Source organism: Rhinoraja longicauda, chromosome 8 (genome assembly GCF_053455715.1).
Source record: "Rhinoraja longicauda isolate Sanriku21f chromosome 8, sRhiLon1.1, whole genome shotgun sequence".
NCBI classification, from domain to species: domain Eukaryota; kingdom Metazoa; phylum Chordata; class Chondrichthyes; order Rajiformes; family Arhynchobatidae; genus Rhinoraja; species Rhinoraja longicauda.
The window spans coordinates 69,067,051-69,086,768 of NC_135960.1; the positions used below are offsets into that span (position 1 = coordinate 69,067,051).

A 19,718-nucleotide genomic window follows, 5' to 3' on the forward strand; every position below is an offset into this window, starting at 1 on the left:
CACTACCTCCATCCCCCTCTCACTACCTCCAGGGCCCCCTCTCACTACCTCCATCCCCCTCTCACTACCTCCATCCCCCTCTCACTACCTCCAGGGCCCCCTCTCACTACCTCCATCCCCCTCTCACTACCTCCATCCCCCTCTCACTACCTCCAGGGCCCCCTCTCACTACCTCCAGGGCCCCCTCTCACTACCTCCAGGGCCCCCTCTCACTACCTCCAGGGCCCCCTCTCACTACCTCCATCCCCCTCTCACTACCTCCAGGGCCCCCTCTCACTACCTCCAGGGCCCCCTCTCACTACCTCCATCCCCCTCTCACTACCTCCAGGGCCCCCTCTCACTACCTCCAGGGCCCCCTCTCACTACCTCCATCCCCCTCTCACTACCTCCAGGGCCCCCTCTCACTACCTCCATCCCCCTCTCACTACCTCCAGGGCCCCCTCTCACTACCTCCAGGGCCCCCTCTCACTACCTCCATCCCCCTCTCACTACCTCCATCCCCCTCTCACTACCTCCATCCCCCTCTCACTACCTCCAGGGCCCCCTCTCACTACCTCCATCCCCCTCTCACTACCTCCAGGGCCCCCTCTCACTACCTCCAGGGCCCCCTCTCACTACCTCCATCCCCCTCTCACTACCTCCAGGGCCCCCTCTCACTACCTCCATCCCCCTCTCACTACCTCCATCCCCCTCTCACTACCTCCAGGGCCCCCTCTCACTACCTCCATCCCCCTCTCACTACCTCCATCCCCCTCTCACTACCTCCAGGGCCCCCTCTCACTACCTCCATCCCCCTCTCACTACCTCCATCCCCCTCTCTCACTCTTCCCATCTCACCCCCCCCTCTCTCTCTCCATCCCCCTCTCTCTTACTCTCCTTCCTCCTCTCTCTGTCTCTCCCCCTCTCTCTCTCCCTCCCTTGCTGTCTCCCCTCTATCACTCTCTCTCTCTCACTCCCCTCTCTCTCACTCCCCTCTCTCCCTCTCTCCCCCTCCCTCTCTGTATTTCCGCTCTCCCCCAGCACTTCCGCCGGCAGTTGCTCGGGCGGCGGCGGTTGGAGACTGGCGGCAAATTCAAACGGGGACAAAGTGAGCAACAGCGCGGGGTGAGGGTGAGGGGTGAGGGGTGAGGGGTGAGGGGTGAGGGGTGGTGTGTGTACAGGGGTGAGGGGTGGTGTGTGTGTACGGGGGGGGTGCGTGTGTGTACGGGGGGGGGGGGTGCGTGTGTGTACAGGGGGGGGGGTGCGTGTGTGTACAGGGGGGAGGGTGGTGTGTGTACAGGGGGGAGGGTGGTGTGTGTACGGGGGGGGTGCGTGTGTGTACGGGGGGGAGGGTGGTGTGTGTACAGGGGGGAGGGTGTGTACAGGGGGGAGGGTGTGTACAGGGGGGAGGGTGTGTACAGGGGGTGTGTGTGTGTGTACAGGGGGGAGGGTGTGTACAGGGTGTGTGTACAGGGGGGAGGGTGTGTACAGGGGGGAGGGTGTGTACAGGGGGGAGGGTGTGTACAGGGGGGAGGGTGTGTACAGGGTGTGTGTGTGTGTGTACAGGGGGGAGGGTGTGTACGGGGGGGAGGGTGTGTACAGGGTGTGTGTACAGGGGGGAGGGTGTGTACAGGGGGGAGGGTGTGTACAGGGGGGAGGGTGTGTACGGGGGGGAGGGTGTGTACAGGGTGTGTGTGTGTGTGTACAGGGGGGAGGGTGTGTACAGGGGGGAGGGTGTGTACAGGGGGGAGGGTGTGTACAGGGGGGAGGGTGTGTACAGGGGGGAGGGTGTGTACAGGGGGGAGGGTGTGTACAGGGGGGAGGGTGTGTACAGGGGGGAGGGTGTGTACAGGGGGGAGGGTGTGTACAGGGGGGAGGGTGTGTACAGGGGGGAGGGTGTGTACAGGGGGTGTGTGTGTGTGTGTACAGGGGGGAGGGTGTGTACAGGGTGTGTGTGTGTGTGTACAGGGGGGAGGGTGTGTACAGGGGGGAGGGTGTGTACGGGGGGGATGTGTGTGTACAGGGGGGAGGGTGGTGTGTGTACGGGGGGGTGTGTGTGTGTACAGGGGGGAGGGTGTGTACAGGGGGGAGGGTGTGTACAGGGGGTGTGTGTGTGTGTACAGGGGGGAGGGTGTGTACAGGGGGGAGGGTGTGTACAGGGTGTGTGTGTGTGTGTACAGGGGGGAGGGTGTGTACAGGGGGGAGGGTGTGTACAGGGGGGAGGGTGTGTACAGGGGGGAGGGTGTGTACAGGGGGAGGGTGTGTGTGTACAGGGGGGAGGGTGTGTACAGGGGGGAGGGTGTGTACAGGGGGGAGGGTGTGTACAGGGGGTGTGTGTGTGTGTACAGGGGGGAGGGTGTGTACAGGGGGGAGGGTGTGTACAGGGGGAGGGTGTGTGTGTACAGGGGGGAGGGTGTGTACAGGGGGGAGGGTGGTGTGTGTGTACAGGGGGGAGAGTGGTGTGTGTACGGGGGGGGGGGTGTGTGTGTGTGTACAGGGGGGAGGGTGTGTACAGGGGGGAGGGTGTGTACGGGGGAGGGTGGGGTGTGTACCGGGGAGAGGGTGGTGTGTGTGTACAGGGGGGAGGGTGGTGTGTACGGGGGAGGGTGTGTGTGTAAGGGGGGAGGGTGGTGTGTGTACAGGGGAGAGGGTGGTGTGTGTGTACAGGGGGGAGGGTGTGTGTGTACGGGGAGAGGGTGGTGTGTGTGTGTACAGGGGGGGGTGTGTACAGGGGGTAGGGTGGTGTGTGTGGGATGTACGGTCTTGAATGTCCATCTGAGCCAGACACAGAGTGCTGGAGTAACTCTGCGGGTCAGGCAGCATCTCTGGAGGGAATGGCCTGACGACGTTTTGGATCTGGACCCTTCATCAGACTCACTCACGCGTTCCTACCCCTCCCCACACACACACACACACACTTTCCTTTTGTCTACTTTGCTCCCTCTGACTTCACAATCCGCATGTCTTAACACCTGTGACACACATATTGTTCTCACCTCTTGCTTTGTTCCAATCATCTGCCTATCCTGACCCCCCATCGCCTGTGTCAAGCTGTTACCTGCTACGCTTTGCTCTGCCTCTCTCTTTTTCAAGCTTTCTTCCCTCCCAGTCTGAAGAAGGGTCTCATACCACGATGTTACCTATCCATGTTCTCCAGAGATGCTGCCTGACCCGCTGAGTTACTCCAGCACTCTGAAACGTCACCTATCCATGTTCTCCATAGATGCTGCCTGACCCGCTGAGTTACTCCAGCACTCTGTGAAACGTCACCTATCCATGTTCTCCAGAGATGCTGCCTGACCCGCTGAGTTACTCCAGCACTCTGTGAAATGTCACCTATCCATGTTCTCCAGAGATGCTGCCTGACCCGCTGAGTTACTCCAGCATTTTGTGTCTACCTTTGAGTTACTCCAGCACTCTTGTGTCCCTTTGTGTATTAAACCAGCATCTATTGTTATGTGTTGGCCTATACACCCTAACAAATTTGATAGCTCCCGTTTTGTAAACGTGGAATATTTTTTTACACACTTGTCATAGATCGATGGATAACTTCAAAGGAGATATGCACAGTCAGCTGGATGAAAAGCTCAGTGAAACCAGAGTGAAATTTTTCAGCTTGTGGGAGAGCTGTAATCCAGAAGGATTTAAAGCGAGATACGGAGAATCCCTGAAAATCACCAGAGGTACAGTCTGCATCTTGCTGCACTATCTACTGTGTGCACTCATTAACCTCAGAGTGTGGAGTAGTGGGAGCTGTCTGAACCCCATATCTGAGGAAGGATGTGCTGGCGTTGGAGAGGGTCCCGAGGAGGTTTGTGAGAATGATCCCAGGAATGATTGGGTTAACATAAGATGAGCGTTTAGAAGGATGAGGGGGGGGGGGGGGGATTTCATTGAAACTTACCGAGTAGTGCAAGGCCTGGATAAAGTGGATGTGGAGAGGATGTTTCCACTAATGGGAGAGTCTGGGACCATTAGTGGAAAGCCTCACCACAAAAAGGCATACCTTTAGGAAGGAGATGAGGAGGAATTTCTTTAGTCAGAGTTTGGCAACTAATGAACTTATGAAAAAGTAAAACATCTTTTAAAGTAACTATGTAGGACAGGATAGGCACAATGTTTGATGCACATTTGATTCCCTAGTTTAATTATAAATGGACTTGAAAGAATAATCGTAGCTGTGAGCTTAGTTCTCTCGGGAAGTGCTATCTTGGAAAGGTGAACGTTGGCTGTATATATATATCATCTACAGCTCTGCCCTTATCAACCTTTTGGTCACATCATCAAAAAACTCAATCAGATTCGTGAGACAGGACCTCCCACGTATAAAATCATGTTCACTATCACTAGTCAGCCCTTGTCCATCTAAGTGCATTTATATCCTATCCCTCAGAATACACTCTAGTACCTTTCCAACTACAGATGTTAAGCTCACAAGCCTGTAATTCCCAGCCTTTTCACTGCAGCACTTCTTGAATAGAGGCACAACATTTGCCTCCCTCCAGTCTTCTGGCACCTCGCCTGTATTTAGCAACGACTCATAAATCTCAGCGGAGGCTCCTGCAATTTCCTCTCTAGCTTCCCATAGTGTCCTCGGATATATCTGATCAGGCCCGGGAGATTTGTCTATCTTCAAATACGTCAGGACCATCAGCACATTTGCGGCCGTAATACTGACTGCGACCGTAATCCCTCGTGGATCTGATCTTGCACAAGAGTTGAATCAAACAAAAATTGTATATCTCGTATTCCATATTAACTATTATCCTGCTTTGTGACGGTGTGGCAGTGTGGGTTGTTTAAGAATTTAAGCAATTTGGTGGTTTAAGACCAAGTGTTACTGTGACCCTCCCACAAAGGCATGCTTGTATTGTTTTGGTTGCAAGCTTGTAAGAAATGGAGGTATATTAACGGATTAGATGCTTTTACAATGGACTATCTTTTGTAAATAGTTCATTCGAGCGTATATTCGCACATTTATATATGTGCTGAACAATGAACATTGAAACTTACCGAGTAGTGAAAGGCCTGGATAAAGTGGATGTGGAGAGGATGTTTCCACTAATGGGAGAGTCTGGGACCAGAGGTCACAGCCTCACCACAAAAAGGCATACCTTTAGGAAGGAGATGAGGAAGAATTTCTTTAGTCAGAGTTTGGCAACTAATGAACTTATGAAAAAGTAAAACATCTTTTAAAGAGTGGGCGGCACGGTGGCGCAGCGGTAGAGTTGCTGCCTTACAGCGAATGCAGCGCCGGAGACCCAGGTTCGATCCTGACTACGGGCGCTGTCTGTACGGAGTTTGTACGTTCTCCCCGTGACCTGCGTGGGTTTTCTCTGAAATCTTCAGTTTCCTCCCACACTCCAAAGACATACAGGTTTTGTTTGTAGGTTAATTGGCTTGGTAAAATGTAAAAAATTGTCCCTAGTGTGTGTAGGATAGTGTTAATGTGCGGGGATCGCTGGTCGGCGTGGAACCGGTGGGCCGAAAGGGCCTGTTTCCGCGCTGTATCTCTAAACTAAACTAAACTAAATCTACTCCAGTCAACTTGAGCACGTTCCTGTCTCATACCCCCAAAAAAGTTGTCCCTCGGGTTCCTATTCAATCTTTCCCCACACACCTTAAACCAGTGTCCTCTGTTTTTTTGATACCCCTAGCCTGTGCATTCACCCCATCTATTAACCCTCATGAATTTATATACTTCCTTATGATCACCCGCCAGCCTCCTGCGCTCAAAGGAACAAGGCCCTAGTCAGCCCGGCCTCCTGCGCTCAAAGGAACAAGGTCCTAGTCAGCCCACCTCCCCCTATAGCTTAGGCCCTAGGTCCTGACAACATCTTCGTAAATCTTCTCTACACTTTTCCCAGCTTTACGGCATCCTTCTTATAGCAGGGTGACTGAATTCAACACTCCCAAGTGGGGCCTCACCAACATCTTGTCCAACTGCAATGTAACATCCCAACTTCTATACTCAATACCCAGACTGTTGAAGTCCAACATACCAAAAGCCTTCTTGACCACTCTATCCACCTGTCCATATTCAGGGAACTATGTACCTGCAGTCGTCGAGCGCTCTGCTCCACAACACTCCCCAGGGCCCTGCGACTTCCCACCTTGCACTTATCTGCATTGAACTCCGCTCATTTATAAGAATTAATTTTCTTTCCCCTCAAAAACGTTGCTGAAGCTGTTAATCTGTTTTACAGACAAGTGCGTTGAAATATATGAAGAGGAGAAACAGATGCGTGATAAGGCCCAATTAACCAAAAGGGGTATGTACGCACAAAACTGCTGATCCCCAATGCTGATTCCCGCGCGCCTGGAATAACCCGTGCCTAACAGGAGCTGCCATTTCCCCGCAGTTGTTGGTGAGCAGAGCACCTTGTTGGAGAAGATGCGAGAAGATATACGCCTCGCAAACCAACGCTTTCAAAGTCAGGAAAAGATGAAGCAGGAATTGGTAGAAAAGATCAAGCAACTGAAAGAAGAACTTGCCAAAAAGCAGGAATGTACGTATGTTTCCGGTTCAGGGAGCAACATGGTTGACAAGGAAAATGACAAGGAAAATCTGTTTAAAAAGAAAACACAAAATGCTGGAGGAACTCAGCGGGTCAGGCGGCATCTGTGGAGGGAATGGACAGATGGCATTCCCTCTACAGATACTGCCTGACTTGCTGAGTTCCTCCAGCACTGTTGTGTTTTGCTCAGGATTCCAGCATCTGCAGTTCCATTCTCCGTGGAAAACGTGTCATCGAATGGATTATTTGGACAGCTCAATGACGCAGGTGGTTCGATCCTGACTACGGGTGCTGTCTGTGCGGAGTTTACATGTTCCCCCTGTGACCGCGTGGGTTTCCTCCGGGTGCTCCGGTTTCCTGTCACACCCCAAAGACGAGCGGGTTTGCAGGTAAATTGGCCCTCTGTAAATTGCTCCTGGGAGTGGAAGAGAAAGTGGGATAACACACAAGTAGTGTGAACAGTCGGTTCACAAGATGGTCGGTCTGGGCTTGGGTCGAGGGGCCTGTTGCCATGCTTTATCACTAAACTGAACTAAACTAATCCTGCTTCATCCTGCTCTTAAATACACTTGGACCATCTCCAACATCTCCCTACCGTTTCTGGATCTCAGCATCTCCATCACAGGAGACAGACTAGTGACTGACATCAGCTACAAATCTACTGACTCCCATAACTATCTTGACGACACTTCTTCCCACCCTGTTTCCTGTAAAACCTCTATCCCCTACTCCCAATTCCTCCATCTACGCCGCATCTGCGCCCGGAATGAGGTGTTTCACACTGGGGCATCAGAGATGTCCTCATTCTTTAGGAAACGGGGCTTCCCCTCTTCCATTATAGATGAGGCTCTCACTAGAGTCTCCTCTATATCCCGCAGCTCCGCTCTTGCTCCCCCTCCCCCTCCCCCATTCGTAACAAGGATAGAGTCCCCCTTGTTCTCACCTTCCACCCCATCAGCCGTCGTATACAACAAATCATCCTCCAACATTTCCGTCACCTCCAACGGGACCCCACCCGTGGCCACATCTTCCCATCCCCTCCCCTTTCTGCTTTCCGCAGAGACCATTCCCTCCGTAACTCCCTGGTCCACTCGTCCCTTCCCTCCCAAACACCCCATCCCCGGGCACTTTCCCCTGCAACCGCAGGAGATGCAACACCTGTCCCTTTACCTCCCCCCTCGACTCCATCCGAGGACCCAAACAGTCTTTCCAGGTGAGACAGAGGTTCACCTGCACCTCCTTCAACCTCATCTATTGCATCCGCTGCTCCAGATGTCAACTTCTCTACATCGGCGAAACCAAACGCAGGCTTGGCGATCGTTTCGCTCAACACCTTCGCTCAGTCCGCCTTAACCAACCTGATCTCCTGGTGGCTCAGCACTTCAACTCCCCCTCCCACTCCCAGTCTGACCTTTCTGTCATGGGCCTCCTCCAGCATCATAGTGAGGCCCACCGGATATTGGAGGAACAGCACCTCATATTTCACTTGGGCAGCTTGCAGCCCAGCGGTAGGAACATTGATTTCTCTAACCAGACAGTTCCTCTATCCCTCTCTTTCCCCTCCCCATCCCAGTTCTCCCACTGCCTTCCAGTCCCCTACTAAATCCTATCTTTGTCCCGCCCCCTCCCTTGACATCAGTCTGAGGAAGGGTCTCGACCCGAAACGTCACGCATTCCTTCTCTCCAGAGATGCTGCCTGACCCGCGGAGTTACTCCAGCATTTTGTGTCTACCTAAACTAAAAAAATGAGTGTCCATACCTTTAATTGATTGGAAACTGTTCTTTCTGGTTTTGGGCGACATGAAAGTAATGCCTTTCTTTCCCCCTCCACAAATAGCAATTTCTACACAAAAGCAGGAGAACAAGGCAAAGCTGAAGGAACTGAATACATCGGCAGAGTTGTTCAAGAAGAGAATGGGTCTGGAAGTCCGCAGAGTGCATGGTAGGAAGATGGAACATCTCTCTAGAACAGATTGACGTATGTGCTGAGCTGCAAAGCTGGTTGTAATCACAGTGACCCAGCGGTAGAGTCGCTGCCTCTCAGCGCCCAAGACCCGGGTTTGATCCTGACTACGGGTGCTGTCTGTACGGGGTTTGCATGTTCTCCCTGTGATTGCGTGGGTTTCCTCAGAGTGCCCGGTTTCCTCCCACACCCCAAGAGATGTGTCGGTATGTTTAGAGATACAGCGCGGAAACATGCCCTTCCGCCCATCGATCCCCGCACATTAACACTATCCTACACACACTAGGAACAATTTTTACATTTACCAAGCCAATTGGCCTACAAACCTGTACGTCTGGAGTGTGGGGGGAAACCGAAGATCTCGGAGAAAACCTACGCAGGTCACGGGGAGAACGTACAAACTCCGTACAGACAGCACCCGTGGTTGGGATCGAACCCGGGTTTTGGGCGCTGCATTCGCTGTAAGGCAGCAACTCGACCGCTGCGCAACCATGCCGCCCTATGTAGATTCATTGCTTCTGTAAATTACTCCGAGTGTGTTGGATGCAAAAGTGGGGTGAACTTTAGAACTAGTTGCAAACCCACAACTGCAGCCCCTTGTGTCTTCATAGAACTTGGTGGCAAGAACAGGAAAGCAGACTATTACCTGAATGGTGGCCGATTAGGAGAGATGCAACGAGACCTGGGTGTCGTGGTACACCAGTCATTGAAAGTAGGCATGCATGTGCAGCAGGCAGTGAAGAAAGCGAATGGTATGCTGGCATTCATAGCGAGGGGATTTGAGTATAGGAGCAGGGAGGTTCTGCTGCACTTGTACAGGGCATTGGTGAGACCACACCTGGAGTATTGCATATAGTTTTGGTCTCCTAATCTGAGGAAAGACATTTTTGCCATAGAGGGAGTACAGAGAAGGTTCACCAGATTGATTCCTGGGATGGCAGGACTTTCATATGAAGAAAGACTGGATAGACTCGGCTTGTACTCGCTGGAATTTAGAAGATTGAGGGGGGATCTTATAGAAACTTGCAAAATTCTTAAGGGGTTGGACAGGCTAGATGCAGGAAGATTGTTCCCGATGTTGGGGAAGTCCAGAACAAGGGGTCACAGTTTAAGGATATGGGGGAAGTCTTTTAGGACCGAGATGAGAAAGTTTTTTTTCACACAGAGAGTGGTGAATCTGTGGAATTCTCTGCCACAGAAGGTAGTTGAGGCCAGTTCATTGGCTATATTTAAGAGGGAGTTAGATGTGGCCCTGTGGCTAAAGGGATCAGGGGGTATGGAGAGAAGGCAGGTACGGGATACTGAGTTGGATGATCAGCCATGATCATATTGAATGGCAGTGCAGGCTCAAAGGGCCGAATGGCCTACTCCTGCACCTATTTTCTATGTTTCTAACTAGCGTGAATGGGTGATCGATGGTCGGCACGGATTCAGGGGGACTGTTTCCATGCTCTATCCCTAAAACGAAACCTCATTAATTTTGAAACGTTAACTTCATATTTTAATTGCAATATAAAGGCTCTGTATAGATGCAGCATTTAGTTTGGAGATACAGCATGGAATGAGGCCCTCGAGCTCACAGGCCACGCCAACCATCTGTTCACCTGTTCATACTAGTTCTACATTATCCCACTTTCTCATCCACTGTCTACATAGAACACTAGAGCAACGGAAGAGGCCCTTCGGCCCACAACGTCTGTGCCGAACATAGTGCCATCGTATCCATGCGCCTATCCAAAAGTCTCTTACATGCCACTATCGTATCTACCTCAACCACCAACCCTGACAGCGCGTTGTAGGCAATCACTGCCCTCTGTGTAAAAGAAAGTTGCCCCACTCATCTCCTTTAAACGTTGCCTCGATTTTTTCATCCCGGAAAAAACAGTCTGACTGTTTGCCCTATCCCCTCGTAATTTTATCTGCTTCTATCAACCTCTGGCGTTCCAGGGAAAACAGTCTGTCCGAACACTCTCCATGTAGCTAGTACCCTCTAATCCAGGCAGCATTCTGGTAAACCTCCTCTGCAGCCTCTCCAAAGCCTCCACATCCTCCCTGTTATGGGATGGACCAGAACTGTACGCAACCCCCCAAATGTGGCCTGGCCAAAGTCCCAATAAGCTACATCATGACTTTCTAACCATTATACTCAATGCCCCAACCTATGAAAGCAATAGACAATAGACAAGCATACCATATGCTGCCTTTACCACTTTTGGGGAGTGATGGATTTGGACCACATTATCCCTTTCTCCAACAATGCCGATAAGGGCCATGCCATTAATTGGGGTTTTGGTCTAACATTTACCCTCCCAAAGTAAAATACCTTGCACTTGCTCAGATTGCGTGGGTTTTCTCCGAGATCTTTGGTTTCCTCCCACGCTCCAAAGACGTGCAGGTATGTAGGTTAATTGACTGGGTAAATGTAAAAATTGTCCCTAGTGTGTGTAAGATAGTGTTAATGTGCGGGGATCGCTGGGCGGCGCGGACTCGGTGGGCCGAAGGGCCTGTTTCCGCGCTGTATCTCTAAATCTAAAAATTAAACTCCATCCGCCTTTTCATACGTGGTTTGAATGTCGGCCAGTGAACCTACAAACCCACACGTCTTTGTCCTGTTATACCTTTCTGCAGAGCAATGTTTTTCTAAATATTTTTCATAGCGAGAGGATTTGAGTAGGTCCTACTGCAGTTGTACATGGCCCTGGCGAGACCACACCTGAGGTATTGTGTGCAGTTTTGTTCTCCAAAGTTGAGGAAGGACACTCTTGCCATTCAGGGAGTGCAGCGTAGGTTCACCAGGTTAATTCCCAGGAAGGCAGGACTGACATTTAATGAAAGAATGGGTCGACTGGGCTTGTATTCACTGGAATTTAGAAGGATGAGAGGAGATCTTAGCGAAACCTATAAGATTATTAAGGGGTTGGACACGTTAGAGGCAGGAAAAATGTTCCCGATGTTGGGAGAGTCCAAAACCAGGGGTCACAGTTTAAGAATAAGGGGAAGGCCATTTAGGACTGAGATGAGGAATGGCTTTTTCACCCAGAGAGTTGTGAATCTGTGGAATTCTCTGCCACAGAAGGCAGTGGAGGCCAATTCTCTGGATGTTTTCAGGAGAGAGTTAGATTTAGCTCTTAGGGCTAACGGAATCAAGGAATATAGGGGAAAAAGCAGGAACAGGGTACTGATTTTAGATGATCAGCCATGATCATATTGAATGGCGCTGCTGGCTCGAAGGGCCGAATGGCCTACTCCTGCACCTATTTTCTATGTTTCTAAATCGCGGTTCACTTTTGCCATTTGATCAAAGTTAAAATTCACTTGCACACCATGAAAGAAAATCACAAAGATTCCTCTATGGTGCAGTGTCCCTGAATGTTTGCATCAAATTTTTGACCTGTTGTCTTGGCGTGTTTATTTAATATCAATTTTTTGTTTGGCTCTCAAAAGGTGAACAACTGCAATTCATCTTCAAAAACATCAACAGCAAAGCCCCCGGGCAGCTGTTTACATTCTTACTGAAATTTAATGAAGAAGGAAATTATGAAGGTATGGCATTTTTGATAACTATGGCGTTTGAAAGAAGAGGTGATGAGAGTTGGCCCCGTCCCATCGTGAAGTTGCCTTCACATTCCAGCAGTTGTTTTTATTTAAATGTTTCTTGATCGCTAAAGATAACACAATTCTCACAGCTCCAATGAGCATTGCGGGTGTGGAGGTCTGGTTCCTGTTAGCCATGTCCAAACCTTTCCGATCCACGTACCTTTCCAAGTGTCTTTTAAATATTTTTCATGGTGAGGCACGGTGGCGCAGCGGTAGAGTTGCTGCCTTACAGCGAATGCAGCGCCGGAGACCCGGGTTCGATCCCGACTACGGGTGCTGTCTGTGCGGAGTTTGTAAGTTCTCCCCGTGACCTGCGTGGGCTTTCTCCGAGATCCTCGGTTTCCTCCCACACTCCAAAGACGTACAGGTTTGTAGGTTAATTGGCTTGGTGTAGGTGTAAATTGTCCCTAGTGTGTGTAGGATAGTGTTAATGTGCGGGGATCGATGGTCGGCCTGCTTCTGCACTGTATCTCCAAGCTAAACTAAATGTTGATAGAGTACCTGCCTCAACTATCTCCTCTGGCAGCTCTTTTTAAAAAAACAAAATAAACTTTATTCAAAGTAAAAAAATATACAAAACAGGTACCATGCAAAACATTCCCAGAGGCTATACATACATTCAATGCGTCGTAACGTAGTGTTCACAAATATTTTAGTCCCTACCCTTGCTACTCATGTGGCCCACTGGCGTGGAATCCCATCCTTTATTTTGAGGGGCGTCTCTCTCCACCACACCCTGCCCCCCATGTCCAGCAGCGGAAGGACCCTAGACTGTGGTCCTCCCCAACAGGGCCTTGGCGTTGACTGCACCAAGCTTCAGTGCGTCCCTCAGCACGTACTCCTGCAGTCTGCCAGGACTGCCAGTCGGCAACATTCCCCGACGGACAGCTCGCTCCGCTGGGAGGTCAACAAAGCTCGGTCCGACCAAAGAGCATCTTTCACCGAGTTGATGACCTTCCAGCAGCGCTCGATGTCGGTCTCCGAATGCGTCCCTGGGAACTGTCCGTAGATCACAGAGTCCCCTGTGACGGAGCTGCTCGGAATAAATCGTGACAGGGACCCCTGCAAACCTCTCCAGACTCTCTTGGCAAATCCACACTCTGTGAAGAGATGGGCCACCGTCTCCTCTCCGTAGCAGCCGTCCCGAGGGCAGCATGCGCCGGTAGTGAGGTTCCGGCGGTGCAGGAAGGATCTGACTGGGAGGGCTCCCCTCACTGCCAGCCAAGCCAGGTCTTGGTGCTTGTTGGTGAGTTCTGGCGATGAGGCATTTTGCCAGACAAGCTGGGCAGTCTGCTCTGGGAACCACGCCACAGGATCCATGGAGTCATTCCCCTGCAGTGCCTGCAGGACGTTCCATGCTGACCACTGCCCGATGGACTTGTGGTCAAAGGTGTTGGTCCGGAAGAACCTTTCCACATGCGACAGATGGTTCGGCAATGTCCAGCTGACTGGCACATTGCGTGGCATCTGCGCCAGGCCCATCCTTCGCAACACCGGGGACAGGTAGAACCTCAGCAGGTAGTGGCATTTGGTGCCCACGTGCCTTGGCTCTATGCTCCGCCTGATGCAGCCACACACGAAGGTGGCCATCAGGATGAGGGCGACGTTGGGCACGCTTTTACCCCCGTTGTCTGCCGACTTGTGCATTGTGGCCCGTTGCACCCGGTCCATCGCCGACCCCCAGATAAACTGGAAGACGGCCCGGGTGATCCCTGTGACGTAGGAGGGAGGGACGGGCCACACTTGCGCCAGGTACAGCAGCCCCGAGAGCACCTCTCACCTGATGACCAAATGTTTCCCTATTTTAGAGAGGGAGCTGCTTCCACAGCTCCAGTTTTCTCCCAACCTTGGAAACTCGTTCCATATACCCACCACCCTCTATGTGTAAACAAAACGCTGCCCCTCAGGTTCCTATTAAATCTTTCCTCTCTCACATAAAAACATAGAAAATAGGTGTAGGAGGAGGCCATTCGGCCCTTTGAGCCAGCACCGCCATTCATTGTGATCATGGCTGATCATCCACAATCAGTAACCCGTGCCTGCCTTCTTCCTGTATCCCCTGATTCCACTAGCCCCTAGAGTTCTATCTAGCTCTCTTTTAAATTCATCCAGTGAATTGGCCTCCACTGCCCTCTGTGGCAGAGAATTCCACAAATTCACAACTCTCTGGGTGAAAAGGTTTCTTCTTATCTCAGTTTTAAATGGCCTCCTCTTTATTCTTAGACTGTGGCCCCTGGTTCTGGAACCTCTCACCTTAAATCTGTGTCCTCTGGTTCTCGATTCCCTGAGACTGGGTAAAAGACTCTGTGCATTCACCCAATTTATTCCCCTCATGGTTTTATAAGCCTCTATAAAGATCACCCCTCGTCCCCCTGCGCTCCAAGGAATAAAGTCCTAGGAAGTGTGCCCCACGAATAGTTAATAACTTGAGTTTGAGGTTGAGGGGGGACTTGATAGAGGTTTTTAAAATTTTAAGAGGGACGGACAGAGTTGACGTGGGTAGGCTTTTCCCTTTGAGAGTGGGGAAGATTCCAACAAGGGGACATAACTTCAGAATTAAGGGACAAAAGTTTAGGGGTAACATGAGGGGTAACTTCTTTACTCAGAGGGTGGTGGCTGTATGGAATGAGCTTCCGGTGGAAGTGGTGGAGGCAGGCTCGATTTTATTATTTAAGAGTAAATTGGATCGGTATATGGATAGGAGGGGATTGGAGGGTTATGGTCTGAGAGCAGGTAGATGAGACTAGGTCAGAGAAAGTGGTCGGCGTGGACTGGTAGGGCCGAACGGGCCTGTTTCCATGCTGTAATTGTTATATGGTTATATGGTATTTGCACACTGTCATTAGAATTGTTTTATGTGTTCTTTCATTGCCTCTCAAAATTGTGAGCAAGATGGAAGTTTGATCCACATTGTCTTTTTGTAGATCCAAAATGATTATTTCATCCTCGATAGAGTGGTGTCAGTTTGTTAGTCCTGCAGCCCTTGTATTTCCTCAGTCATTCACCCGGGTTCAAACGAGTGTTGTTACACAGATGGTGGTGGGTGCGTGGAGCGCATTGTCAGGGGTGGTGGTGGAGGCAGATACGATAGTGGCGTTTGAATGACTTGGATAGGCACGTGGATGGATGTACAGGGAATGGAGGAAGAGTGGATTATGTGCAGGCTGATCAGAGTTGGTCATGTTCAGCACAGACACCGTGGGTCGATGGGCCTGTTCCTGTGCTGTGCTATGTTCTAAGTGCCTAAAATTGATCAGAGGAGGGAAAAGGATTGCACGTGGCAAGTGATTGACCTTGTACTCTGAGTTAAAAACAGGCAGGAGAATTTGTGCGGCACGGTGGCGCAGCGGTAGAGTTGCCGCCTTACAGCGAATGCAGCGCCAGAGACCCGGGTTCGATCTTGACTATGGGCGCCGTCTGTACGGAGTTTGTACGTTCTCCCCATGACCTGCGTGGGTTTTCTCCAAGAACTTCGGTTTCCTCCCACACTCCAAAGACGTACAGGTTTGTACGTTAATTGGCTTGGTAAATGTAAAAATTGTCCCTAGTGTGTGTAGAATAGTGTTAATGTGCGGGGATCGCTGGTCGGCGCGGACCCGGTGGGCCGAAAGGGCCTGTTTCCTCACTGTATGTAAACTAAACTAAAATATTTGTAGCACCTCCTTTAATGCAGACAAATTTTCGAGAGCACACTTGAAATCACCCCTTGGAAGTCCCCCGAATACATGGCGCCCAATTCCAGTGAGGCAGCCGGTCTCAACTTCATTGGGACTTCCATGGCCGATCGCGGGTCGAATGTGCCCCCTGCAAAGTCTGGGGCTCTGGAACTCTGGCCCGGCCAGAGCCGGCAGATCTGTTCCCATAGCCGACATCCCAGGCCGTCTTTGCGGGCCAGACTCATGGCCCAGCAGACCGTTCCCGTACCGTTGGACGCCTCTCAGAGGCCGTGACCTCTGTCGGTCCGGCAAAACGGACAATCCAGAAAGCCTCTGGAACCAAGGGTGGCGGAAAATCAGTGGTGGAGCCGTACTGTGAATTAAAACAAGCAGAATTCTGGTTGTTTACTGGACAAATTAAATATAAGTCAAAGGGTTTGGTCACTTGATTTTATTTTTTTTAGATTTAGAGATACAGCGCTGCATTCGCTGTAAGGCAGCAACTCTACCGCTGCGCCACCGTGCCGCACGATCTCCAGTCAGTGTTCTCGGAACTAATACTGAAACATGTTGTAGTTTAGAGATGCAGCACGGAAACAGGCCCTTCGGCCCAACGGGTCCGCGCCGCCCAGCGATCCCCGCACATTAACGCCATCCTCCACGGGCTAGGGACAGTTTTTACATTTACCAAGCCAATTAACCTACACTCCTGTACGTCTTTGGAGTGTGGGAGTAAATCCACACGGTCACGGGGAGAACGTACAAACTCCGTACAGACAGCACCCATAGCAGGGATCGAACCTGGGTCTCTGGCGCTGCAAGGCAGCAACTCTACCGCTGCGCCACCATGGCCGCCTTTCATTAGCCCAGAGTACTCCGGTCCCATAGCTTGCTGTTTGTACAAATGGGAAGCCCCTGCCATCACTGTAGAAGATGTGGTTTGTCTCAAGTGTAACGGTACATTACTGACGCTGGATTCCTCTCACATTTTCAGTCGTGTCCTGCGATCCACCGCTGGAGTGTATGCCGCTGCTGCAGGGGAAGCTCAAAGAACACAACAATTTCTCTGCATTCCTTGCAAACGTCAGGAAGGCCTTTACTGCACTGGTGTAACTCCTAGCTGCATTTGTGTTCAACTTAAGAAATGCAAGCTTCCTCTATTATATTTGCCATCCACAGACTTCATGGAAATATACTACTGTGCCTGTATATTTTGCTGATTATAGGTCAATGGTAATTTAAATCATTTCTGACGGTAATTCAAGATACTTTTGATATCAAAGTTTGCTCCAGCTGCGATTGAAAAATGTTTTCTTTTCCCATCTGTACGAAATGTCAGACTTATCTGTGTAAGAAGGAACTGCAGATGCTGGTTTAAATTGAAGATAGACACAAAAAGCTGGAGTCACTCAGCAGGTTGTGGCAGCATCTTTGGAGAAAAGTCAAGTCAAGTCAATTTTATTTGTATAGCACATTTAAAAACAACCCACGTTGACCAAAGTGCTGTACATCAGTTCAGGTACTAAGAACGAACATACAATGGCACACAACATAACAGCACATACATAAACAGTTCACAGCGCCCCCTCAGAGGGCCTCAAACGCTAGGGAGTAGAAATAGGTTTTGAGCCTGGACTTAAAGGAGTCGATGGAGGGGGCAGTTCTGATGGGGAGAGGGATGCTGTTCCACAGTCTAGGAGCTGCAACCGCAAAAGCGCGGTCACCCCTGAGCTTAAGCCTAGACCGCGGGATAGTCAGTAGCCCCAAGTCGGCCGACCTGAGGGACCTGGAGATAGAGTGGTGGGTTAGAAGATTTTTGATATAGTGGGGGGCAAGCCCGTTTAGGGCTTTGTATGTGAATAGGAGGAGCTTGAAGTTGATTCTGTACCGTACTGGTACAGAAAAGGAACAGGTGACGTCTCGGGTCGAGACCCTTCGGAATGTCTCAACCCGAAACGCCTCCTATTCCATTTCTCCAGAGGTGCTGCCTGACCTGCTGAGTTACTCCAGCTTTTTGTGTCTGTCAAACTTAACTAATGTTTGTTTAAGGGCTCGGTATTAATTTTGCACCTTCCCCTTTCCTTACCTCACACCTTTTTGTCCTCTTGTCCCTGGCCTTTGTCCTATCATCCATCAATCTAAAAATCCCTTCAGCTGTATCCACCCATCACTTGCTACGTCTCTTCCAGTTTTCCTTCCCCCCCCCCCCACACAATCGATCCGAAGAAAAGTGTCGCGTCCCGAAACGTCGCCTGTCCATTTTCTCCACTGATGCTCCAGCTCTGTGTGTCTTTTCATTTTGTTAAAGATGTTTTATCGTATTATAGACAATAGGTGCAGGAGGAGGCCCTTCGGCCCTTCAATGTGATCATGGCTGATCATTCTCAATCAGTACCCCGTTCCTACCTTCTCCCCATACCCCCTGACTCCGCTATCCTTAAGAGCTCTATCTAGCTCTATCTTGAATGCATTCAGAGAATTGGCCTCCACTGCCTTCTGAGGCAGAGAATTCCACAGATTCACAACTCTCTGACTGAAAAAGTTTTTCTTCATCTCCGTTCTAAATGGCCTACCCCTTATTCTTAAAACTGTGGCCCCTGGTTCTGGACTCCCCTATGCCGACATTTAAAAAAAATGATTAACTGATGTGACAAAACATTTCATTCAATTTTTGAAGAATGAAATAGCGCCCGTGAATCTTGCCTGTGTAAGATTTGCGTAAGTACGAGTGAGCATCAACAGATATAGTTACTTTTAACACTTTTATTTGTGATTGAGCTCGGGTTAATTGTGCATTGCACTGTCTGACACTCCATTTTTCTTAGACCATCTTTCAGTTGTACTTGGGTATAATATTGCTTCTGTTTTGATGGTGAAAGGTGCCCAACTAAGTCTTAAGGTAACAGACCACACAATTGTTTATGGCAACAGTATATAAATGGGGTGTTACTTTGAAAATACTGAATAACCACAGAATAAAACATAATTTAAACATCTCTTGCTTGTGTTGCGACGTGAACAAGTATTTCAATTCTATTTTGAAAGCGGTTGAGGATTTGTACTGATTGCGTGTCCTTATGACTTGATGTTGCCTGGAGTTGGCTGGTATGCAGAGTGGAGCTCAGCAACACTGCAGATAGCAATGGCAGGTGAGCTGTGAGTGAGACCGTGAACACTAGTGCCCAGGGGGATGCCAGTCCTCTCTACGTTGCTTGTGAATGAGGTTCTCACGCCTGCCTCTGTGTCCCGAGTGAGCTGAAGAATGCAAAGTTCCGGCACGCCATGATAGAAAGGTTCAATACACCACAGGAAGCGTTCTGATGCCTTTCAATCTCACGGTAAATCTTAATCTTAATCTATACCAAATATTCAATGTGAATTTCTCCTCCCTCATGTTTTAAGAATTGAAGTTTTTGTTAACCTGGAGCACCTTGTTACTGGGTTTCAACCTTTTACGTTTAATATTGACATTGGATTGACAATTCCTGCTTCAAATCCTTCAGCCTGATGTAGATTTTAGATGCTCAGTCTGCACCCCTTCCTTCACACCCCCTGAATCACATTTGTACCATCCTCCACAATCGATACATTTTGCCTTTGTTTTAAGAGAAAACTGATGCAGTGCGACAGGATAGAAAATCTGTGTCCAAAATACAGTCAGCTTTGATTTTAAATGTTACAAATCCACGTGCCAGTGTTTTCTTTAGCCGGTCGGCAGTGTTTGGGTGTTTCCCCAAAGGGCAGGAATGTCATGGCTCGCTAAGCCTTCACGCCTCTGACGTGTCGCTAACCTGCGGCAACTCCTCCACATAGGTGGCTGGGAAAATGCCTTTCCTTCCCCGCAGGCTGCCAAGCCACCAGCCAGTGGCGTCCTTCTTGTAAACGCTAAGTACATCACCTGCGGAAGGGAAAACATCAAAAGTCACATCTTGGACCCAAAGCGATCGTTCTCTGATCAATGGCAGGGGCAGCGGCACAGTGGCCCAACTGGTGGAGTTGCTGACT

At 50.2% G+C, this 19,718-nt stretch overlaps 2 protein-coding genes across 3 annotated transcripts in view; one reads left to right on the forward strand and one right to left on the reverse strand.

Annotated features, from left to right (window-relative positions):
• The first annotated feature begins 1,020 nt into the window (after positions 1 to 1,020).
• On the forward strand, positions 1,021 to 18,680 carry LOC144596068 (kinetochore protein Spc25-like). Of its 2 annotated transcripts, none has more exons than XM_078404185.1 (7): positions 1,021 to 1,087; positions 3,517 to 3,662; positions 6,186 to 6,251; positions 6,342 to 6,488; positions 8,335 to 8,439; positions 11,905 to 12,003; positions 16,708 to 18,680. In XM_078404185.1, the coding sequence occupies exons 2-7, from the start codon at positions 3,521 to 3,523 to the stop codon at positions 16,824 to 16,826; spliced, it is 678 nt and encodes a 225-aa protein (XP_078260311.1). In that variant the 5' UTR covers positions 1,021 to 1,087; positions 3,517 to 3,520; the 3' UTR covers positions 16,827 to 18,680. The 2 variants fall into 2 exon arrangements, with proteins under 2 accessions (XP_078260311.1, XP_078260312.1); XM_078404186.1 differs by having other exon boundaries at positions 1,072 to 1,104.
• Positions 16,956 to 19,718, reverse strand: part of nostrin (nitric oxide synthase trafficking) — a 62,768-nt gene continuing 60,005 nt past the window's right edge. Inside the window, exon 16 of the mRNA XM_078404590.1 lies at positions 16,956 to 19,611. Within this exon, the coding sequence (XP_078260716.1) occupies positions 19,481 to 19,611 (131 nt within the window). The 3' untranslated portion in view covers positions 16,956 to 19,480. The remainder of the gene's footprint in view (positions 19,612 to 19,718) is intronic.

Coding starts and splice junctions, on each gene's coding strand:
- LOC144596068 (XM_078404185.1), top strand. CDS start 3,521: ATGGATAACTTCAAAGGAGATATGCACAGTCAGCTGGATGAAAAGCTC. Junction 3,663..6,185: donor ATCCCTGAAAATCACCAGAG/GTACAGTCTGCA, acceptor TCTGTTTTACAG/ACAAGTGCGTTGAAATATAT. Junction 6,489..8,334: donor ACTTGCCAAAAAGCAGGAAT/GTACGTATGTTT, acceptor CTCCACAAATAG/CAATTTCTACACAAAAGCAG.